Below are 23,643 nucleotides of genomic sequence, written 5' to 3'. Positions count from 1 at the left end.
CGGACACTCTGTCTCAAGGTAGGACCCGAACTTCTGCCATCTTTTGTGCGGGGCTGTGCTTTGTGCTCGAGTCTGGGCGACGTCCCCGCTGCCCGGCTGGGGGTAGAAAAGGCAGTGGGTGCCCCCGGTAAAGGGGGGGGTATGGAGTGTGGGGAGAGAGCCTGTGGTCTCTGAGTTCCTGTGTTTCCACTAGAAGTGCCCCGCATCATGTGCTCGGTGTTAGATACGAGCTGAGACAGCCACAGAAGTTCACACCGATGTCTGGGCGCACATCGCTTGGGGCCGCCTTCAGTGCGCTGAGAGTGTGTTTAGAGCCTAGAGGAGGGGGTAGGAGCAGCAACGTGTCTGACACCCAAGTCACTTATTTACAGATCTGTTGTTGGGGGAATTGTATCCGGGCTTAGGGGGGTATATATGGATTGGGGAGGTCAGAATGTTCCTAAAATGCAGCATTTCTGCTGTTAAGTTGTTTGATGGAGGGAGTGATGTTCCACTTCCAGGAGACTTCAGTGTGTGCCCAGAATGATCGTCTCTGTGCGTTAGATCCGTTTGGTGGCGGGGGGTCACTCGGACCAATGGAACTCGAGAAAGGGGCATGTTGTGCCAGTTTTCAAGATTTCGTGCTTCCCTTATTGTGTGGGTGCCAGGCTCGGGCGGGCTCCCTAGAAGAGGCCCCATGAGGGTCCAGCGGTCAGTACTGGTTCTCCGAGGCAGTTCGGGTCTTTGATATTGCCTCCCCGCTTCCTGTGTCTTTTGGGTGGGAGGAGGCGAGGTGGCAGGCCACGACAGGGTCTGAAACAGAGCGGTGTTGCCTTTACACGTGAAACTTTGCATCTCTTTTGCACGGCGATCACTGATGGGATAGGAGATGGAGTCAACGTTTGCTTTTGTAATTTGTTCACTTGTAATTTTCTCCTCATGTATCACTACTGTTGCTATTGTGAAGCGCTCGGACACCTTCGGGTAAAGTCCGCGCTATATAAAAACGCATAAAAAAAGGAAATAAAAAAACCCAGAAAAAAACACTGCTGATATTCCCCCACCGGTGTCGCCGGCACAGGTGTGGCGTCCTGCATGCGGCCTGCAAGGAGGAACGCTAGAAGCCAGCTGCGCTGCATTAAAGGTACATGCAGATCGGAGACCTCAGTCCGGCCTACTCCCTGGGTGCAGGCCGCTCCAGGTCCGTGCCCAAGCTGCACCCAGTCAGGAAGTGGCAACTGCCCCAGAGCAGCAGGCGGCCCCTCCCCTACCTATAGGAGTGAGCAATCCCAGGAGTCTGGAGCAACTGCGGGAACAAGGTGTGGGAGAGTATCCTTAGCGTCCAGGGAGAGGTAGTGAATTTACCCACCGGAGTGCGCACAGCCCCCGGATACAAGCAGTTGCATATAGCCTTCCGCGCCCGGTAGGGGCACCTGCATCCCCAGCCAGCGCAGCCAAGGCGTCCGAAGCAGCAGTGGCCATAAACCGCAGCTTCAGCAGGTCGCAGAACCTGCGCTTCCTGGAGAGTAACAGCACCGTGGAGGTGAAGAGTAAGGTGAGTGGGTTCAGCTCTCAATTGCACTGAGGTACTGGTACTCTCTTTCCGTGCAGCTCCTGCAGTCTGCAGTCTGGAGACTGGAGGCTGCGGTGTAAATTATACCTGGGAATCCCTGGAATGTCAGGTGCCGGGGCATCTAGTACCAGCTCTCTTTCCCCACTTTGGACCTAACCCCTTCCATATGCGCCTCTGTGACAGGACACAGCAGAGCTGGAGACTAAGATCTCAACATTCTGTATGTTTCTACATTGTTATTTGCAAAGTATCAGTTTGCTTGATAAAGTTCATTGAATAGTGGGGTCTGGCCATATTTGTTACTTGCTTGTGTTCCTGGAGTACACGGTTTCTCAATTTCATTTTGCACAACATAGGCTGTTGCTCAAACATGGAACAGAAGATTGATTGGTGGATATACTTGCCTTTTGTCCACAACCCATTTCTTTGTTAGTAGCTCCGGCCGCTTTACTAAGTCACTTTTTTTGGGTATACTAAGTCTACAGATTTACAATTCACTGTTGTTGCTGTAGGATGAGCGTGTGGGTGGCGGTGGTGTTACCAGTCTCAGTTCGCAAGTCACTGCTGTCTGTGCATCCTCTGCACTGTGAAACATTTGCATCGCTGTACTTGCATGTATGGGAATCTGCTGTTTGGTTCAGGTTTAAGTCTTATGTCCCTCACACAAAATTACCACAAACACAATCCATTTAAGATGGAATCGATCCTGTATTCTAACTTTTTTCACCGCCTCTCACGGCCCACATCAGTGTTAGTTTTCACACGCTGTATTCTTATGGCTCTGGCTATTACTTTCCCAAACAAATTTAATGCAATACTAGTGCATTGCCCGCCTTGTGTAACATGCTGGTGCATTGCAGGAAGGTGTCATATGTTCTCCATTCAGAGTAGGCACGTTTAATGTTTACTTTAGGGACGTCTGGTAGATGCACTTGTGTGTGTGTGTGTGTGTGTGACCCCGTGTGTGAGAAGGCTATGCACAAGGTATTGGATGGCATGGATACTTGTGGCATTGTCCCTTGTTTAGTGTGTGTATATGTGAGGGTGCGCACATGGCACCTGACTGTGTGAGTAGGACGTGCAAAGGGTTATGAGGGTTGCATCTGTTGTGTGCTATGTGAGAGGGTGTGCACATGGCACTAGACGGTGTGAGGAAGCGTGCAAAGTGTTGTTGGGGTTGTATCACTTATTTGATGTATTAGAGGATGTTTCACACAGCACTGGTTGGAGTGAGTAGGACATGCAGCTGGTTCTGGAGGCTCTATACCCAGTGCTTAATTTGATCCAGTGGTTTCCAGTGCTTGACATGGGCACTTAATTTATCAACACCGGCACATCTGACAGTCTGCAACATGGCAGCGCTCATTGTCTAATTTAGAGATGAGCACACGTTGTTTCTTATTTCAATAGAGCAGACCTTAGAAATAACTAATACCTGCCACCCAAGCCACTCTTACAGTTGTGGAGACCCGGAATAGTCCTAATTGTCTCACTTGTAAGAGCGTGGTGGTTAGTAATTGCGTTGGTACTGTCACTGAAAGAGCAGGCAGGGGCAATGGGAGGTGCAAGCTGCAGTGGCCTCCTGATGAAGGCCCTGGCACTTACTTATTTAACAAATTTAGCACCGTCTATCCCTCATCTGGCGCGTGAGAGGGTGTGCACAGGGTGCCCTATGGTGAGTTTTTGAGGCTTTGCCCCTCGTCTGGTGTGTGTGTGCGCAGGTCACTAGATGGAGTAGGTCAATGAAAGGGTTATGAGGGCTGTACCCCAGGTCTAGTGTGCGCGCAAAGTGCACTGGCTATTGTGAACTGGGCACGTATGGGGTTTTGAAGGCTGTATCCCTTGTTGGGTATGTAAGAGGGTGTGCACAGGGTACTGGAAGATGTGAGGGGCTGTACACAAGCTTCTGGGGGGCTGTACTCCTCCTCTGGTGATGGGGAGGGTGTGCACATGGCTTTAGATGGTGTGAGGAGGCTTTGCAGAGAGTTCTGGATGGCGTGTTGCTCACCTGTTTTGATTTGGGTATTAAGGTGGTACTGGGTGGTGTGAAGGCATGCATTGCAGACACATCTGGAGGATGTACGTAGAGCGTATCCATTGTGTAGGCTGCGAGAGTAAGCTATTGGCATTGTAAATGACAAAATGCCATTTATTTATCTGTTTTCAAAACCAACTCAAATAAAAATGTTGTCATTAACAATGCCAATAGCTCAGAAAGGGCAGAAAGGGGGCGGCAGGGCAGTGCAGGGGAGGGAAAGAAGGAAGGAGGAGGGCAGAAAGAAGGGGAGAGGAGGAGGCCACGAGAGGGAGACAGACAGGGGAGGTTGGAATGAATTGCTTGTCTTGCCAGCTGGAAGGCTCGGCTCCCTGAAAGTTTTCATGGTGTCCTTTCGCTTGTCTTCTATCGGAGCGGACCCTCAAGGTGACTTCTGGCCCGCCCCACCGGCTCCGCGGCAGTGCACACGCCCCTTAGCCCCGGCACCGACCTGCCAGTCGGGCTCCCCGGATGTGGCTCGAGCGCTGTGCCCGGCTTCCCACCTGCTCTCCCGGGTCCGAAGGCGCCTCAAAGCCTTGTTCATCTAGGCTGCATCACATTGTTGCCAGGCTTCAAACCTCCGATTGCCACAAGTCTTACTGTATTTAACCAGCTTGTCTTGCTTTTGCCCAGTTCTTCTCTTAGATACTTTATTCTCTGCGTGGGTTTATTTCGGGTGACGCGCGCTGCTGCGTATCTCCCCTCGTAGCTTGGACCAGCCCGTGGGTTGCAGGTTATATATTTTTTTAATAGAATTTCTATTCTGACTGCCACCGACCCTCCGTTTTCTTTAAACTGGATTTATTTCAAAGATTTCCGGTGGAATGCACGTTCGCTAATCGCCACCCTCAGCCCCTGGCACGGAGCGTCCCAGGGAGTGCCCGGACCTCCTCGTCGCTTCAGTGGCTATCAGTCTGGGGCGGGAAGGCTGGCTGCAGTGCTATGGAGTGCTAGAGAGTGCCTAGGGAGTGCTAGAGAGTGCAGAGTGCCTAGGGAGTGCTAGAGAGTGCAGAGTGACTAGGGAGTGCTAGAGAGTGCAGAGTGACTAGTGAGTGCTAGGGAGTGCTAGAGAGTGCAGAGTGACTAGGGAGTGCTAGAGAGTGCAGAGTGACTAGGGAGTGCTAGGGAGTGCTAGAGAATGCAGAGTGACTAGTGAGTGCTAGGGAGTGCTAGGGACTGCAGAGAGACTGCTAGGGAGTGCTAGGGAGTGCAGAGTGACTGCAGAATGCTAGGGAGTGCAGAGTGGCTGCCGAGATTAACCTAATGGCAATGTAAATGACAATGCCATTTATTTATCTGTTTTCAAAACCAACACATAAATACAAATTTTGTCATTTACAATGCCAATAGCTCTAACTTTTCCAAAGGCGAAACCATTGCATTGTAAATGCTTGTTGTATTATTGTACTCTGTAAAAATCTACACCTGGGGTAAAAATACAAATTATTTAAAAAAACAAAAACGTTTTGTAATCTTAAATGTGTCCGAGTAAAACAATTTGAAAATGAATAATATTTAGTAGCGTTTGTTTTACTTTTAAGCATTACTAAGTATCGCACAACACCTGTTGCCCACCTGTTTTCTTTTAAATAGGAGTACAAAATAAATAAAACACAAATATAATATACATACGCAAAAATGCTCAAAGAAAGAATTAAATGTATCAATTTCAAATGAAGTACTCATCTGGTCCATCCCCATAAAATCCTACAAACGACCCAGTTCTTTAAAAATAAAAAATAAATCGTTACGTGGAGCATCAATGTAAAGATTAAACTGGATCATTTAAATCGATGAATAAATATAAAAATAAAGCAGGGCTGCCAACTCAAACAAGCCGTTCTGCATGTGGTTGAAACGGATGCGAATCAATACAACTCTCTGCATTTAGTACTTGCGCTATGGTTTCAGAGTAAGGACCACATGGTATACACTTTCCAGTGAACACAAAATGTACACCAAACGGAATTTCCGAAAAATGTCAATAAATAAACAAACTGATATTTGCTCACGTATAAAAATCAGGACTTTAAATAAAATCACTTCGAAGATGTGCCTCTCGATGCATTTTGACAAAGAAATTGTGCAGCCTTTCGAGCTGGAGATGGGCAAAGCACCCCCTTTGAACTGTTTTCATTCAAACAATAGTAAATATAGCTCGGCTGTAACGCAGAGGTGGCAGCAGAGCCTGCAGATGTTAGCCAGTGACTAATCAGAGACATATACAAGTACATAGACTCCGAAAGGACATGACTGTCTTGTAGACTAGAGGCACTTACTTTTCTGATGTCATCTAAGGTATTGATTTCTGGAGATAAGCCACCATGTACACACAGAAACTGCTGGTTCATCAGGGCCGCTAACGGGAGGCAGTCAAAGGCATCCATGCAGGCATCATACACCCTTTCTGAATACTTGATTTTACCTTTTAGGAGGGAGAACATAATGAAAATAATGCAATTATTACAAAGTACACAATCCCTGACTTTTAACTGCGAAATATCTACAGAACAAAGCTGCAATCAAAAGTTACAATAAAAACAAAAGTCATAACAGTCCTTCTCAACAACTCATTTCACTGTTTAGAAGTAGCACCACCCAAACCGAATTTGAGTTGAATGGAGCGGAGTATTTCCGCTATGCGCAAGTTCGGCATGCGCTACAATAGGCGATACCGGCGGAGGAGGAGATACCCGAGGCCTCGCTATTGGAGGTTAGAATATTGGATGGGCATCTGCCGGATAGGACTATTTCCCTCATTTATAGGAAGTTGATCAACCCCAGAGCAGACCTCTTGTAGAGTTGAGGGATAAATGGATGAGGGACGGTATTGAACTAGATGATGAAGACTGGCAATCGGCCGTGTCCTCCCCGAAGGAGGTTGCGATTCCAGCACGATTGAGGCTAGTCCAGTTGAAAATACTACATAGAGTGTATGTCACAGGTCCACGCTTGGTCCGGATGGGGCAATCTGAAGAAGGTTTGTGCAGGCGGGGATGTGGGCAGGTGGGCACGTTCCTCCATATCCTCTGGGAATGTCGCTATATGGTGGAATACTGGAGTCCGATACTTGATGTTATGCGAGAGGTATTGGGGGTGACAGTGTTACCAGAGGCAAGGAGATGTCTCCTTAATATCTGGGAACCTACAGATCTAAACACAGCACAGACCAGGTGGGCCACTCTAGGGGCAATGATAGCGAAACGAAATATAGCACAGCAGTGGGGATCCAAGAGACCGCCCACACTTGAGGAATGGAAAGAGAGCATGGACTGGTGTATGTTTCGGGAGAAAAACGTCTATCTGGCTAGAGGCCGACCTCGTAAATGGGTGACTGTTTGGGGGTTGTGGAATCGATACAGGGAGGAGATTTGTGTACCACCGGTTGACTCTATTTTGCATATACTTGCATCCCCGAGACCCTTGTATGTAAAAGTATTTCAGCCCCCCCTCCTTTCTTTTCACATCCCCCCCAAGTATTATTGATATGTTGTAATGATGTGAGGGAATGTTTAACCTCTGTTTTATGCACTCATTTGAATGCCTTGTATTAATAAAAAGAAATATTAAAAAAAAAAGAAGTAGCACCACCCAACCTAAGTATCGGCCATATCTGAGAAATTCACTGTAATACTGGTACAATTAGAAAGTGAAGCATATTTGTTATGACTAACAGGACTGGACTACAATCAGGGCTTTAAGTGGGCTGGGTCCTTTTAAGTACAGATTTTTAGCGCAAGTGTTTTAAGCCACGCCCTTAATTACACCGGCCACGCCCCTATGATTACCAACAGAACAAAGACTGTAATTGAGACACAGCGCAGGATCATATTGGGCTTAAGCTGAACATTTTACAGAGGGAGCTTCTCCAACTGGGCTTGGACCTAATGGTTCCAAAACCAGTGTCCTCACACACGATGAGGGACATGGATCCGAAATGCAAGGTTGCCTAACAATGCACAAAGGTTCTTTCTGAAACAAAATCATCCGGCATTTCCAAGTGTGTGTAATGTAATATACTATAGATTGGCAATTGACAATTTAGGAGACAAAACCGGACTGCTCGCCCAAAATTGTTCTTTTTTTCTATAGCAATTAATAATTCATTAAATATATATTGAAAATTCATGTGCACCCAATAATCCATATTAATTACAAACATTAATGTTAATGTAGGCAGTATGCTTACAATGTGAAATGTATATAGTCTGAAAATCATGGTCAGTAATTATTCAAATTTTCCCCAAAGGTTTCTGAATTTTTTGGCCTAACCAGAAGCAAGCTGGATACATTTGTTTGCACTGTTTATGTGTTCTCTCTTTTCATCTTATCTAAACAATCAACAAAGTCAGAATCGATGTGGCGAAACATTTTTGATAATAGCTACAGATGGGCGATAAAACGAGAAGATTAGATTATATTTTCTGATTGAAACTCAGGCAATAGTTGCATAGCCTAATAAGATTATTAGGGGATCTCGTGGGAATAAAATATTGGGTTCTTTGTCACAATATGGTCTCACTTCTGTCCAGAAATGGTCTAGTCTGGGAGAGCGGAATATAATACGTGAACAATTTCCAATGCTGCAAACCTCAAAAACAAGTGAGTTGACATGGGCTTGATTATGTTAAAAAACACTGGGCAGTTCGATAAATGAACAATTTTTTGTAAAAATGCATCCTTCTGAAATTCGCCCCTCTAAGAGCTGAAAAAAATCTAGATTATTGATTTCAGACATCCAAACACACCATAATGTTTTTTTCTGTTTCTATTTTCGATAAATTTGCAGAAAGAGTTCAACTTGCTTGATGGTTTTAAGGAATTTCCTCCAATTTCATACCTTCCATGAGCATGGAATCTCAATTAAAATCCATACCAAATCCACACTGCACTCTATACTTCGAGCATCTCTATTTTTCAAGTGGTGAAAGAGAACATTTATACGACTACATAAGCCAACCTTTAACAACTTTTATCTGATGGCCCAAGTCGGCTCATGTCTTGCATTTATCATTAGCTGAGAAATCAGATAGCTTGAGAGACCATTAATTCTCCACTAGGATAATACAGTGTAAGGAGTTAATGGTTGGTCTTTAAATCTACTTATTTAGCGGTGTTGAGTCAATCAATTTAACTTTATTCGATCTTAGAGAATAAGATCATAAAATTACAATACATCATAAAATACATATTCAATCATACAATCCAATTCCAATTGATTGCAGGGAAATAGCATCACATGAACATAGTGGCAGTTCCTTAATAGAATACACACATGCCGGAAAACCCAGCATGCACAGGAACAAATTTAACTTAAATCGCACCAGTACATATCGGTGCCAGGTGTTTGTTACAAAAGACAAATATGAATATGCCTCATCGGGAATTGTGGGAAGCCCCAGGTATATGGCTATTGTGGATTTGAAACAGTTTAGAGCATGTCTTTTATTTTCCCAGTGCAATCTAAGGCGGGATTTAATATCAGCTTTAGAAATTGACTGACACATGAGTGGCTCGCTAAATAGGGAATCAAAGCCCAATATCAACAAGGTTTCTTTAACATATTGAAGACTGTCCCTGATGATGTTTTGGGTTAATCCGACCGTGTCCCTCCGTCAAACAGAATGCCATAGTAAAGCCAGTGCAACGGATATCAAATCTGATATATATAGAATGTTCAAATGTGAACAGCTTTTATGAAGAGATAAAACTTTCTTTTAAAAACCATCTTCTAGCCTTTGTAAAACATCAGTCTTCGTTAATCCACAGATCCCAGCCCCATATGTAGCTGATGCAATAGCTTTTTGCAGCATATATCTTTTTTATTGGTTCCAGGGGCTTGTTACCTAATTTTTTTTATGAAAGAGAACATAGCCATAATGCTTTTTACTAATGCATTGCCTCTATTAATAATCATGTTTGACCATGTGCCTGAACTGTTAAACAAAACATATAAAAAATTCTTTGTAATTTCAATCCTAAGGGTAGCAATATTAAAAACTGGGAATCTTTTTGGATGTTGCCCTCTAATTAAGATGTAGGTTTTAGTTTTGTTAACCCGAAGGTCCAACAAAGCCATTTAGGACACGTAGTTATCAATAAGCTTTTGTAACGCTAGACCAGTCCTGGCTATTAGTAGGGCGTCATCTGCATAGAGCACTATGGGAGTGCATTTTTATTTACTAAGGGAACATCAATTACAAATTGATCCACTACAGATTCTACACCATTAGTATAAAATGAGAACAAAAGGGGAACCAGGACACACCCATGGCTCACACCCCTAAGAATAGGGAATGACCTGGTACATTCACGCTGGCTACCAGATCAGACAAAAGCAGAGGATTGAGCATATAGTTGGCATATAAAAATTATAATATTTTCGTCCACACCCATATCCTTCATGATACTCCATAGCTTACTGTGGGAAACCCAGTCGAACGCTGCCAAGAGGCCCATAAAAGCAATACAAATATTTCATTCCTTGGCTTGGGTATATTTAGCTGCAATTAAATGTAAGTTTAAACACTGGTCTAGAGTCCCCATCCCTTTTTTAAACCCATATTGAACCGGTATTAATAGATTTTTATTGGTAGCCCAATCCTCTTATTTGTTTAATAACAAATTGGCCCATTTATTTAACTGTGCCATCCAAAAGTGAGATGGGCCTGTAATTTTTGGGCAGGGATTTGTCCCTTTTTTATGTATTGGTACAATGATTGTCTTTTTCCATGCGACTGGGGAACCCACTGCCGTGATTGCATTAAAGACATTTGTTAAAAAAGGAATCCACAGGTCATGGTTTTAAAAAAATTCCTGGGGCTTTAGTGCTGCTACATTGCAGCAGACCACGTTTTCCATCTGCCAAAGAAACAAGCATTTACAATGCAATAGGTCTCGCATTAGGAAAGTTTGAGCTATTGGTATTGTAAATGACAATTTTTTTATTTATGTGTTGGTTTTGAAAATAGCGAAATTAATAGCTTTGTCATTTACAATGTCAATAGTTTTAACTTTCGCAAATGTCACACCTATAGCATTTGTAATGCAATATGTGTTGTATTTACGTCTTAGATGTATTGATTTTACAAATAACAATGACAACTTTTTTAAATAATTAATACCTAAATAAAAGTTATTGTAATTTATAATGGCAATAGCTTAAACTTTTGTAAATAACTTTTGTGAAGATTATGTTCAGTGTATTTTATTGTGACGAAAATCCTAGAACAGCAGTGAAATATTAACATCTTTTTGTGACATTTGCAATAAAGCTTGAAACATTGAGAGAACATATTTGAACCAGTTGTTGAATGGTTGCACAGATTGATGCTTTGGTGGCGCTGAGTGATGTTGTGGTGGCGCTGAGTGATGATGTGGAGATGATGAGTGATGCTGTGGTGATGCGATCGATAGATAAGAGTGAGGGCGATAGATAGATAGGGGGAGGGCGATAGATAGATAGGGGGAGGGCGATAGATAGATAGAGTGAGGGCGATAGATAGATAGAGTGAGGGAGATAGATAGATAGAGTGAGGGAGATAGATAGATAGATAGGGGGAGTGCGATAGATAGATAGGGGGAGTGCGATAGATAGATAGGGGGAGTGCGATAGATAGATAGGGGGAGTGCGATAGATAGATAGGGGGAGTGCGATAGATAGATAGGGGGAGTGCGATAGATAGATAGGGGGAGTGCGATAGATAGATAGGGGGAGTGCGATAGATAGATAGGGGGAGTGCGATAGATAGATAGGGGGAGTGCGATAGATAGATAGGGGGAGTGCGATAGATAGATAGAGTGAGGGAGATAGATAGATAGGGGGAGTGCGATAGATAGATAGAGTGAGGGAGATAGATAGATAGGGGGAGTGCGATAGATAGGGGGAGTGCGATAGATAGATAGGGGGAGTGCGATAGATAGACAGAGTGAGGGCGAGAGATAGATAGACAGAGTGAGGGCGAGAGATAGATAGACAGAGTGAGGGCGAGAGATAGATAGACAGAGTGAGGGCGAGAGATAGATAGACAGAGTGAGGGCGAGAGATAGATAGACAGAGTGAGGGCGAGAGATAGATAGACAGAGTGAGGGCGAGAGATAGATAGACAGAGTGAGGGCGAGAGATAGATAGACAGAGTGAGGGCGAGAGATAGATAGACAGAGTGAGGGCGAGAGATAGATAGACAGAGTGAGGGCGAGAGATAGATAGACAGAGTGAGGGCGAGAGATAGATAGACAGAGTGAGGGCGAGAGATAGATAGACAGAGTGAGGGCGAGAGATAGATAGACAGAGTGAGGGCGAGAGATAGATAGACAGAGTGAGGGCGAGAGATAGATAGACAGAGTGAGGGCGAGAGATAGATAGACAGAGTGAGGGCGAGAGATAGATAGACAGAGTGAGGGCGAGAGATAGATAGACCGATAGACCGAGTGAGGGGGATAGACCGAGTGAGGGGGATAGACCGAGTGAGGGGGATAGACCGAGTGAGGGGGATAGACCGAGTGAGGGGGATAGATGGATAGATAGAGTTAGGGCGACCAATAGATAAAGGGCGATAGATAGATAGAGTTAGGGCGACCGATAGATAAAGGGCGATAGATAGTTAGAGTGAGGGCGACAGACCGAGTGAGGGCGACAGACCGAGTGAGGGCGACAGACCGAGTGAGGGCGACAGACCGAGTGAGGGCGACAGACCGAGTGAGGGCGACAGACCGAGTGAGGGCGACAGACCGAGTGAGGGCGACAGACCGAGTGAGGGCGACAGACCGAGTGAGGGCGACAGACCGAGTGAGGGCGACAGACCGAGTGAGGGCGACAGACCGAGTGAGGGCGACAGACCGAGTGAGGGCGACAGACAGAGTGAGGGCGACAGACAGAGTGAGGGCGACAGACAGAGTGAGGGCGACAGACAGAGTGAGGGCGACAGACAGAGTGAGGGCGACAGACAGAGTGAGGGCGACAGACAGAGTGAGGGCGACAGACAGAGTGAGGGCGACAGACAGAGTGAGGGCGACAGACAGAGTGAGGGCGACAGACAGAGTGAGGGCGACAGACAGAGTGAGGGCGACAGACAGAGTGAGGGCGACAGACAGAGTGAGGGCGACAGACAGAGTGAGGGCGACAGACAGAGTGAGGGCGACAGACAGAGTGAGGGCGACAGACAGAGTGAGGGCGACAGACAGAGTGAGGGCGACAGACAGAGTGAGGGCGACAGACAGAGTGAGGGCGACAGACAGAGTGAGGGCGACAGACAGAGTGAGGGCGACAGACAGAGTGAGGGCGACAGACAGAGTGAGGGCGATAGACAGAGTGAGGGCGATAGACAGAGTGAGGGCGATAGAGAGAGTGAGGGCGATAGACAGAGTGAGGGCGATAGACAGAGTGAGGGCGATAGACAGAGTGAGGGCGATTTTAGAGATTTTGAGCATCTTTGAAAACAATAGCAGCTGTTGATGTTTTCAGTAAGGGAAATTGCAGTGGTTTGGTAGAGCAAACCTAGCTGTCCCATTGATTCTAACCAATAGTGTTTATCACTTTGTGAGCTGCATTATTTCACATATAAAAAAACTGCCCACCAGTAAATCCTAAGCATAACTTTCACAAGCCACTGTAACCGGTCCAGCAGATAAAGTGAACCCAGTGCATGTGAGAGACCCTCGATGTGACTACCTTATGAGAAGTGGGCAGGGCATGTTCAAGGCTTGATTAACATGTTAGAAACCCCCTGTCCCCAAAGAGCACGCGCTGATTGCCATGTGACTAGGAATCGCGGAAACCAACCCTGCCTGGTAAGGTCAGTGCTTTACAGTAAATGCACATCAAGGCTGTTGAGTCATGACCCGCTGCTTGGAGACAATAAAACTGCAAAGGATTTACAGCTGTAGGTTCTCCTGCCACTGGCCTGATACAATAAACCACGAGCCCTTCTCAAGCTTCTTATCTGTGTTTTCACACAGGAATACAAAGATGGGCGTAGTCAGGATGCACTAGTTCTGCGTAGAGAGCTGATGTGCCGAAGCCACTTGCTTTCACTTTCAGGCTTTAGGATTTGTTGCCAGGTGCTGAAATAAGCAAAGGCTGAGACACACTTTCAACATGTGTTCTGTAATCATCATCGTAGGCGACAGTAAAGCTCCTTAAGAGTGAGCAGGGGAAGACTAGCTATTGAGGCAATTCGAAATTCTGGTGGCCTTATCACAAACGAGTATGTCGCTGGAAGACTGTTTCATGTTGTGGGAGTGTGTCTATGGTGGGGTGAGGGGGAAGGGTGTCCGTCCTCTGCCCAAGAAGTGATTGCGATTCTGGCTCCAAACCGTATGGTGAGAGGGTTCGAAGAGCAGCTTGTGCCATTGGATGGTGGTTCAAAGCCCAGTCTTCCTGCGATCTACATTGCAGATAGTATGTTTTGCATGTGAACCCGAATGGATGTTATGTGAGGGGGAGGTGGTTGCACGAGAAGGCACGATCGGGTGGTTTTTGGAGTGTGGTTTTTGGAGTGTGGTGGGGAGAGTGTTATCAATGCGGGTCAGGTATGTGCGGTGCTGGGAAACGCAGATCAGCAGTTTTGGTGCTATTCACAAGAGGATGGATGTTTTTGCCAGGCTCGGCCCACGGATATGTGCCCAGCTGGGGAGGCAGGGGACGTACTACAGGGTAATTTAATGCACGAAGACGGGAGAGGGAGGGGTTGAGTTTGGGTGCGGGTTTGCATGGGTGAATGGTGTGGAAGTTCGTACAGCAGAGGGAGTGCGGGAGGGTTCGGTACAGGGGTGGCACTTGTATTTGTCAGGGAGGAATGTTTATCTGGCTGCTGGGGGGCCGCGGATTGCGGAGGGGATTTGGGGTAATTTAATGCACGAAGACGGGGGAGGGAGGGGTTGAGTTTGGGTGCGGGTTTGCATGGGTGAATGGTGTGGAAGTTCATACAGCAGAGGGAGTGCGGGAGGGTCGGTACAGGGGTGGCGCTTGTATTTGTAAGGGAGGAATGTTTATCTGGCTGCTGGGGGGCCGCGGATTGCGGAGGGGATTCGGGGTAATTTAATGCACGAAGACGGGGGAGGGAGGGGTTGAGTTTGGGTGCGGGTTTGTATGGGTGAATGGTGTGGAAGTTCGTACAGCAGAGGTAGTGCGGGAGGGTTCGGTACAGGGGTGGCGCTTGTATTTGTAAGGGAGGAATGTTTATCTGGCTGCTGGGGGCCGCGGATTGCGGAGGGGATTTGGAGCGCAGTGTTGTAGAGGCAGGCAGTGGCGGGTCCCAGGAGGCAGCGACAGGCCTTTGAGGTGGAGAGGTCGATTTGGGGCACTGGGTGTGGCGTTCGGATACAGTGTGGAGCGATGTCCGGTGATTTTGGGCAAAGTGTTTGTATTCCTCGGAATAGCACGGACTGAGGAGGAGAGGGTGGGGGTGGGGGGCTTTCTCCGGGTATGACACAAGGGGGCTCATGAAGGCAGACGTATCCAGAGAGAGGTGCGCGGGGGGGCAAGGGGGCACTGGTTTGAGCAGCTGGACAAGAGGCAGCCACAGGTCTGGTTACAGGGCAAGGGGGCGTCCTGCAAGTGGTGCGCACGCGGTAAAAGGAAAGCAGCTGCGGTGCGAGTCTCCCCCGAGGAACGCCCACTCTTTTAGCATCACTGCCTCCAAGCAAAAGCCCAGATTAATGACAGCGGGACTGCGGAACCCTTTGAAGCACGGCCTCGTGACAGGAACAGGGATGTAATTAGGGGGGAGGAGAAGTGGAGAAGTGAGGCTGAGCAACAGATGGCTTTGAAGTGGACGCGCTCGAGGCAGGCGGATGGAAAGCGCATGCAGCAGGGGGCGGAGTGGATCCCTAGAGTTGCATCAGGAAAGCTAAACCAGCAGGCGGATGCGCGTTCACGATCACACGCACTTGTGGAAATCCGCCGGCTGGTTTAGCTTTCCTGATGCAACACTAAACGTCTCCCCTATCCATTCCTGCGGAATGGGACAGGCTCGACCTAAAAATAATAGGGGTGTACGGGTCCATAGTAAGGGCGCCAACAGTTAACATTTCCCTTTCTGAGACTGACCCAAATATACTTGAGTAATATTCAACCCAAGCATCTTCTCCCACATGAACGCCTAGAGTTGGCGCTGTATCTTGGTTCAAGAATGGTGTATTAATTATGTTCCAGCATTCTTTTGAGTTTTTGAGAATGCTGCATGTTGCAATTTATCCCAGGCGTTTTCCTTCAAAAAGTTAACTCTACGCCTCCTACTTTCCTTATATTAGGAACGGATGTAAGTAACCAATGCCCTGTCTTTTGGCTTATCCTTCAATGCTGTGTTTAGATTACTGAGTGCCTTGGTACAGCTAGCATCAAAACAACGAGGGGCCGAGATTTGATGCTTCCTCATAGAGGTCCATAAGTTGCTTTCCACTGCACTCTGCAATAAAACAAATGACTGGACTTTGTCTGATGGTTTGCCATGGGGGTCTAAGCAGGTCCATATTTCCTGCTGTGTGTGCCCAACTATTTTTGGTATTAATCCAGTTTTATTTATCTTGGCCCATTTAAGGACTATACCATTCCTTAGCGCTATGGTTGGCGCTGGAAGTCTCCTATCAGGTGGGTTAAAACAATGTTTCCAAAATATTTGGAAAATGATTGCAACATGGTCACTAAAATCTGTAACAAGAGTTTCTATCTGATTAAGAAATATTTTTAAGGGCATTGCGACCAACAGGTAATCAATGGTAGTACCATATATTCTATCCCCAAAGGTTTTTACTAATGTACCCGTGAGTTCATCAATTGGGTTAAGCATTACCAAGTTATTTATGAGCAAAAGCCTATGTAGTTCATTGCCACATGTGGTGTGAGAGAAATGTAATGGTACCTCACCTTCTTCATCAGTTAGGCCACATACTAACTAACCTACTACAACTGTAAGCATTAAAATCGCCCAGCCAAACTACATTCAGGGGATTACGATGGATCTTTATTGCCTTAGCACACTCTAGTGACTCAATTACCTGGGACATGTTGCCCTCCAAGTTATTATTGTATAGTTGAATAGAAACATGTCCTCGTCTTCCAGCCCATTAGAAACTATAAGATGGTAATAAGAGGACTCATCAGTCCTAACTTTGTTTTTTACATATAATGTGTTTCTAATTAAGGTCAGTATTCCCCTCTTGCTCGTCCTGATCGGGGTTGCTGGTGTTTGAATTGAGTGAAAGCCATCAATGTGAACAGCTGCAACTTCCCCTGTTTCTTGAAAGCATACTAGATCATATTTTTGTATGATCCTAGACCAATCTTCATCATGTCGTTTGGATGTTAAGCCGGCAATATTTCAACTTATTGATTTAATCGGATCACAATTCTGGTTTATTGGTAGGTGATCTTGTATAGGGCCCACCACCTGCTGGGGCTCACTATGTTGGATGGACTGGACCAACTTGCAAACCACCTGTCAATACAAATTTCAAGCCCTTCCAAAACAGCAAATGTATTAGCCAATGGTATGGTTGCTATGTGATTTAATCTCTCTGGGGCAGCTAAACATAGGGGAGCAGAATTTTTATCGAGCCCTATACCATAGGACATAATACTCTGGTCTATAAAAGAATCCTAACAGTAAAGCATAGATGCCACAGGACTGTTAGGGAGTATATCCAGAAGGTATTTCACAAGGCATGGATTGGTAAAGTTGAGAACAATACAGTACCCCTGATTGTTTTAGGGGAGTTACCCACCCAGTGAACTCTTCATAAGCGTTAATGTACTTTAACATCCAGTGTAATGATTTATTCATCAGTTGGTGTGTGGATTCTGACTTCGCATATTCCAATTGCGCAGTGTTTGCCAGAATGATCACGTATGGGCAGAAAGCCGGTGGGAGGTTTAAATTAGGCCCGTTCAATAATGAATAACCTTTTGCACCCCTCACCAAGTAAATCCTGCCTAGAACTAGATGAAACTAACATTGATGTGTGTACATGTCCGTTGGGGCTGCAGTTCAAGGTTAGTGCGGAGGGGTCTCTGATTATTTGTAATGCCCCATGATCAGTAGACATATAGTCTACACCTTGAGATAACAAATTAGTTGTGTTGCTTGGAGCCGATGGCTGTGTCCACAGTTGCATGTGGGTACTGCTAGACCCTACCCCGTGTACGAGTACCTTGCCTCCTGGATGTGGAGTGGTTCCAATAAACACTCAGCCCTTACGGCAGGGTGAGGGGTGATAACGGCAGGATCATTAGATTTGTTAACCAACAAGACCTCTACGGTGTTGGAGAGCCCTACAGGTATATTACGCCCCTGCCTATTAAGTAGAGCTAAGCCATCTTCAATTCGATTCAAACTATCCATTAAGGGTTGCAAAAGACGAAAGATAGTTGGTTCTACAGCCATGGTAGTTATCACAGACTCAGTCCCAACTTCAGATGAAATCGTTAAAGGGGTTCTTTCCCAGCACCAGTGCTCGATTTGGTGATTCTATGGGACCTACCACCCCTCTTCTTTTACACCGGCGGCTCGTCAGGTGACTTGTGATTACCGGTGCTGCTTACTAGAGGTTGAGGTTCCAATGCAGAGTCACCAATTAGAGACAGGGGGTTAGCAGCTCCTCTACTCGAGGTATCATCCATTACTGAAAGTAATTGAGGGTTCTTTAGGCTCTCCTCTCCTCCGGACTGTCTTCTTTCTGCCCTCTCAATTTCCTTTGATATAAAGGTCAGCAGCTCTCAGGAGAAAGGAACCTAATGTGTTAGCAACCTCTGGCCCATGATCACTTGATTTGGACTTTCGTTTCCCCATGATAACAGCTGGACCCTGGTAAAACAAAGTGAGGGATCAAGAAAGCCCACTTTACAGGGGGGACCCAGCCCAGCCTCTTCTGGGCTCCGGCCCTTGGCCCGGGCGCGTCCCGATCCGGAGTCTGCTGCAGCTCTTTAAGCATGTAAAAAGGGGCTGGGCTCATGGAACACAGAGTCCCCCTGTGTCGTTCATTTGCACGGCCCTGTGGGAGACTGCAATCACAGGTCAGAGGCGCAGTGCTGGTGTGAAACCCTGCTCCAGGGTCCACTGGTGCTCTTTAACCCCTTCGGTGCTGCGGTCGGCCACCGACCGTCCCACGTGACAGTGGGAGTGTGTGGAGGACGGCTGGGGGCGGAATTCGCGCCGCGGTCAACGGGTTAAGCGTGTGGAAAGGCACGTGGACTCATTTATTTATTTATTTATTTAGGAATTTTATAAAGCGCTTAGTTACGCTCACCGGCGTGTCCCTGCGCTGGATTGCTTAATGAGTAAAGGGGATTGAGGGAAGACGAGCTAGGGCAGTGCTAGGCGAAATAGGTGTGTTTTGAGGGCTCTTCGGAATTTGGACTCGGAGGGTTCCAGACGTAGTTCGGTCGGTAGTGAGTTCCAATTCTTGGCCGCAAGAAAACGGAACGATCTTCCGCCCATGCGGGCTCTGCGGATTTTGGGAACATTGACCAGGCCAGTGTCGGAGGATCTAACCGTCCGCTCTGGTCTGTAGGGGGTAATGAGACCATTCAAAGGGACGGGTGCCCTGCCTCCCAGGATCCGATGGCAAACACAGAGGGCTTTATATTTGATCCTTTCACAGACCGGTAGCCAATGGAGAGATTTTAAGGCTGCTTTGGAAGAGGTGCGTCTCGGAAGCCTTAGCACCAGCCTGGCCGCTGCATTCTGCAGCACCTGGAGACGATTGATGCTGCTGACCGTACTACCCAGGTACAGTAGATTTGCATAATCTAGTCTCGAAGTTACTAAGGCATGTACAAGGGTCTGTCTGTCTCCAACAGGGAGCATATCAAGGACCCTGCGCAGGGTTTTAAGTACTCCAAAACATATTCCCACAACCCGGTTGATCTATGGCGTAAATGATAGCTCGGAATCAAATAGAACCCCTAGATTTTTGGCCTGTTGTACTGGCATAGGTGTAGGGCCCAAGCAATTTGGCCACCATGCTGAGGACCACACAGACGGGCCACTCCCCACCACGAGCACCTCAGTCTTGGAGCCGTTCAACTTCAGGCAGTTGTTAGACATCCAGGAGGCTAGCTCCTGCATGCAGGCACTGAAGTTGGCGGCTGCGGTGCCGGGCGCCCGTGATAGGGAGATGGCCAGCTGCGTGTCGTCAGCATAGGATACGAGTTGGATATCGTATTTCTCCACGATCGTGGCTACAGGAGATGCATACAAGTTAAACAGGGTGGGGCTAAGAGCAGAGCCCTGGGGAACTCCTTGATCGAGATGGAATTGCTTGGAGTAGCATTCACCCTGTCTGACCTGGAAGCCTCTTTCCATCATAAAAGATTGTAGCCATCTAAGTGCCTTCCCATTAATTCCTCCCTTGTTGAGACACTGTAGCAAGATGGAATGTGCTACAGTGTCAAAGGCGGCACTGAGGTCAAGCAAGATGAGTGCCATAGTTTGACCCTCATCAACTCCTTGTCTGACAGTCTCGGTGGCCATAAGCAGTGCAGACTCTGTCGAGTGACGAGGGCGGAATCCGAACTGCGTAGGGTGGAGAAGATTGGATTCATCCACAAAGGTCATAATTTGAGAGTTGACCACCTTTTCTGCCACCTTGGCCATATAGGGAAGAAGGGAGATGGGTCTCAGGTTGTCCAGCCTGTCCCAGATAAGGTTTGGTTTTTTTTGGAGCGGGAGAACAATTGCTTGCTTCCATTTTTTGGGTACCGTGCAAGTTTTGAAGGAGATGTCAAGAACATCTCTAATAAAAGGTTCTAAGGTTTCGATGCTTTGGCCGAGAAGTTTCGGTGATGCTGGGTCATAAGGGGACCCGGATTTAATCGAGCGACAAATCCGCTGCAACTCATTAGATGAGGGGATCACAAAATTGCACAAACTATCTGTGCCTGCACCTAAGTTAGGAGATTCCCTAAACTCAGTTGCCCTGCCCTTTCCCCCTGCAAAGGTAGAGTAGATATTAGCCACTTTGTCGGAGAAGTAGGTGGCAATACGGTTGCAAGATTCAACTGAGCTAAGTGAAGGGTCAGCAGAGGAGCTATACATGGAAATTTCCTTGTAGATTTTAAATAGCTCCTTGGTGGAATTTTGGGCTTCTCCAATCCTGTCTCCAATCCTTCTCCAATCTCATGGAACACCAAGTCCCCTGTGTCGTTCCGACAAGCCCTGCAGGAGACTGCAATCACAGGTGAGAGACATAGTGCTGGTGTGTTGAGTCATCTATAAAGGGGATTGAAAAAAATCTTTTGTTTTGGAAAAATCATTTAATGGTCTTATGGAGGATTTAATCAATCTCAAAACGTCTTCAATAGTAAGATCCTTTAAAATAATTTGAGTTGTTTGCAAAATAAACATAATAGTGCATCTTAATAATGAAGAGGGCTAAGGCACCCTTTGCTGTGTAAAGTGTTTTGTTTTTTTAGTTTCATATAGTGCAAACTCGACCGAAGGTATTAGAGCGCTTTACATGAGCACCAGTTGCGTTACAGATTGACACATTCATTTTGTTAGGCACGGGGAGATTAAGTGATTTGCCCAGAATCACAGGATGTTCGGCATCGCACCCGAGACTCGAACCTGGTTCCCCAGTTTCGAGGTCGCCCGCTCTAGCCCTTAGGCCAGATCCTCTCCCTGTTAAGGGCTAAACTCAGAGTTTTACTTCTCCAAATAAATAACGAAAGCATGGTTTCTAAGTTTAAAGAAAAAAAAGTTGAATTTAAAACACAAGGGGCTGCAGCAAATACCAAGTTACATAAAGGTACAACAGGCCTACAGATTAAAGCAACTCTGTTGATAAGGGATAGGGAAGAGGATTCCTTTTGAAGCAGGGCTTTGATTTTTGTGAGCAGTGGCCTACAATTAAAATCGTATAGGTTTTCCAAAGTGGATGTTAGCTGGTCCCTGAGTGGCTATTTGCTTGAGAATTGTAAAACTCTTGTATGCCTTCTACCAACATTTCTGGTGTACAGTTAGACAACAGAACATCAGTGCTAGATTGATTTTTTTATACTTCTTGAAATAGAGCGAAATACTAAAATACTTGCTCACACATCTGCTTGCCCAGCTTTAAAAAAAAGCATTATACCATCAGTATACAGTTTGATTTCAGGCATGTTCATAAGAGTGATAATCAATGGTTCTATAAAGAACACAAATAAAATGGAAGATAACGGACACCCCTGACCAGTTCCATGTTGTATCTTAAAACAGATGGCATCGTCAGAATTGATAATCAGATTAACTTCTGAATTTTAAATATTATGTAAAAAGCTTGTGAACAAGGAAGACTAATTTCTTTAGTATACAGAAAAAAGTTTACCCAGACACAAGGTCAGAAGCTTGCTCCACATATAATAAAAACTCTCTCTCAGGAATCTGCTTTTTAAAAAAAAAAAAATTTATAGACAAACTGATGAGGAAAGCATACCAGTACAAATACAATAAAGAAAGCCAAAGTTTACAAAATAAATATAAATGGTACCCAAAGCATATTTCAAATTCCACTTAGTACACATAGAGAGAATTTAGTTTGATAGCTCAAAGAGAGAAAGAAAAAACATAGTTCTTATTATACATACAAAAAGCGGAGCAGCAGGAATGGTACGGCCTACTAATGGCCGGCTACGGGAAAGAGACTTCCTAATAATGTTGAATTTCCGGTTTACATTTTTAGATAAAGTTACCCCAAATGTTTCCAAATTTTTTTAATGACCGAACCCCTCTAAGTTTTGCCAGAGCTAGCTCCATAGAGTGAATTTCATTTAGTAATGACCACCAATCCGAAATGTTAGGGGGTTTAGGAGAAATCCAGGCTCTAGCTAAAATTAATTAATCGGGCGGGTCGAAGATGGCGGAGTGAGGACACCGCCGAGTGGTAGCTAACCTGGATGCTTCCTACCTCTCTGACGAGAGCTAATGAACTGTAACGAATTACGGACGCCCAAGTGCTCCTTGATGTGCCTTTTAAGTTCAGAGTACCTACATGCGGGAAAAACTTTGGAAAAGGAGCCTGTATTGAGATAATTGGTGAAAACGGAGACTTACCGGGAGTGGCGACAGATTTTTTCTGCGCCCGATGCTCTGGTTGCTTCTGGGTCATCCGCGGATCTTTCGGCATGGGATCCGTGGACTGCTCGCTGGCTCGGGGTTTGGCTGGTCTTGTCTGCAGCCGGTGGCCTGTGCTTTGGGAGGCGGTAAAATGACGCCAAGAAATCCTCCAAGATCCACCCGTAATAACAAGAATGCCTTGGGGGTTGTTGCTGCCGCTCCCCCCCCCCCACAATTGCAGTAGTAACGGAAGTGGCAGCTGTGGCTTCGGAGACCGTGGCGGCTTCTCCTGCGGTTTCCTTGGGGGCGGAGACAGGAGTGAGCCACGCGGCAACAGAGACAGCAGAGACATCCGTGGCTGCAGTAACCAAGGGGCCTGATCGGGTGCTGGCGGGTAAGCCATTGCTTCGACCACCTACGCTGACAGCTACAGGGTGCTCCTCTGGGAAGAAATGCTGCCAAGAATGTTGCGGAGCAGGGGGGGTCAGGGACCACTGAAAGGGGGTGCAGTGGGCCACTTAACTACTCCATTAGAATTGGCAGCTTAGGATACATCATCTATGGCTACAATAGTAACAGTTACTACAGAAGCTATAGAAGCTACGGAAAACCCCCAGAGTAGCAACAATGTTTCAGGTCCGATTATGCTGCCGTCAAACACATCCTCTAAGAGTGTGTCCACTACAGAATCTACGGATGCTCTGGTTATGGTCAGAAATGATATAGAGGGTAATATAAACACAAGCACAATTACAATTGATGAGGCATCTGATGCTTAGAGGCCGGGTGATTCGGACCTGGGCTCTCTGGAACTGCCACTTGCTACTGGTTCGGGACTGGTCACTGTTCTTCCTGTAGACGAAACCGGACCACCCACCCTAGAGGTGTGTGTTGGGTCCGTTTTATGCCACACTATTGTAGGGAGTGAAGAGGAGAGTACTGAACTAGGCTCCTATGAAGATTATGAAGCAGAGGTGGAGGAAGAGACGGTTGATCTCTCTGATAATACAGCGAAACCTTTG

The 23,643-nt window shown here is 46.3% G+C and overlaps 1 protein-coding gene across 7 annotated transcripts in view; it reads right to left on the bottom strand.

Annotated features, from left to right (window-relative positions):
- The window catches only part of PPP3CA (protein phosphatase 3 catalytic subunit alpha), a 665,570-nt gene that overhangs the window by 257,391 nt on the left and 384,536 nt on the right, over positions 1-23,643 (bottom strand). For all 7 annotated transcript variants that reach the window (XM_078676076.1, XM_078676079.1, XM_078676081.1 and 4 more), the window contains exon 5: positions 5,867-6,012. In XM_078676076.1, coding sequence (XP_078532202.1) covers positions 5,867-6,012 — 146 coding nt within the window. The remainder of the gene's footprint in view (positions 1-5,866; positions 6,013-23,643) is intronic.

Source organism: Lissotriton helveticus, chromosome 2_1, assembly GCF_964261635.1.
Source record: "Lissotriton helveticus chromosome 2_1, aLisHel1.1, whole genome shotgun sequence".
Classification (NCBI taxonomy): domain Eukaryota; kingdom Metazoa; phylum Chordata; class Amphibia; order Caudata; family Salamandridae; genus Lissotriton; species Lissotriton helveticus.
Note: the sequence above shows the minus strand (reverse complement) of the source record. Positions and strands in the feature narration are given on the sequence as shown.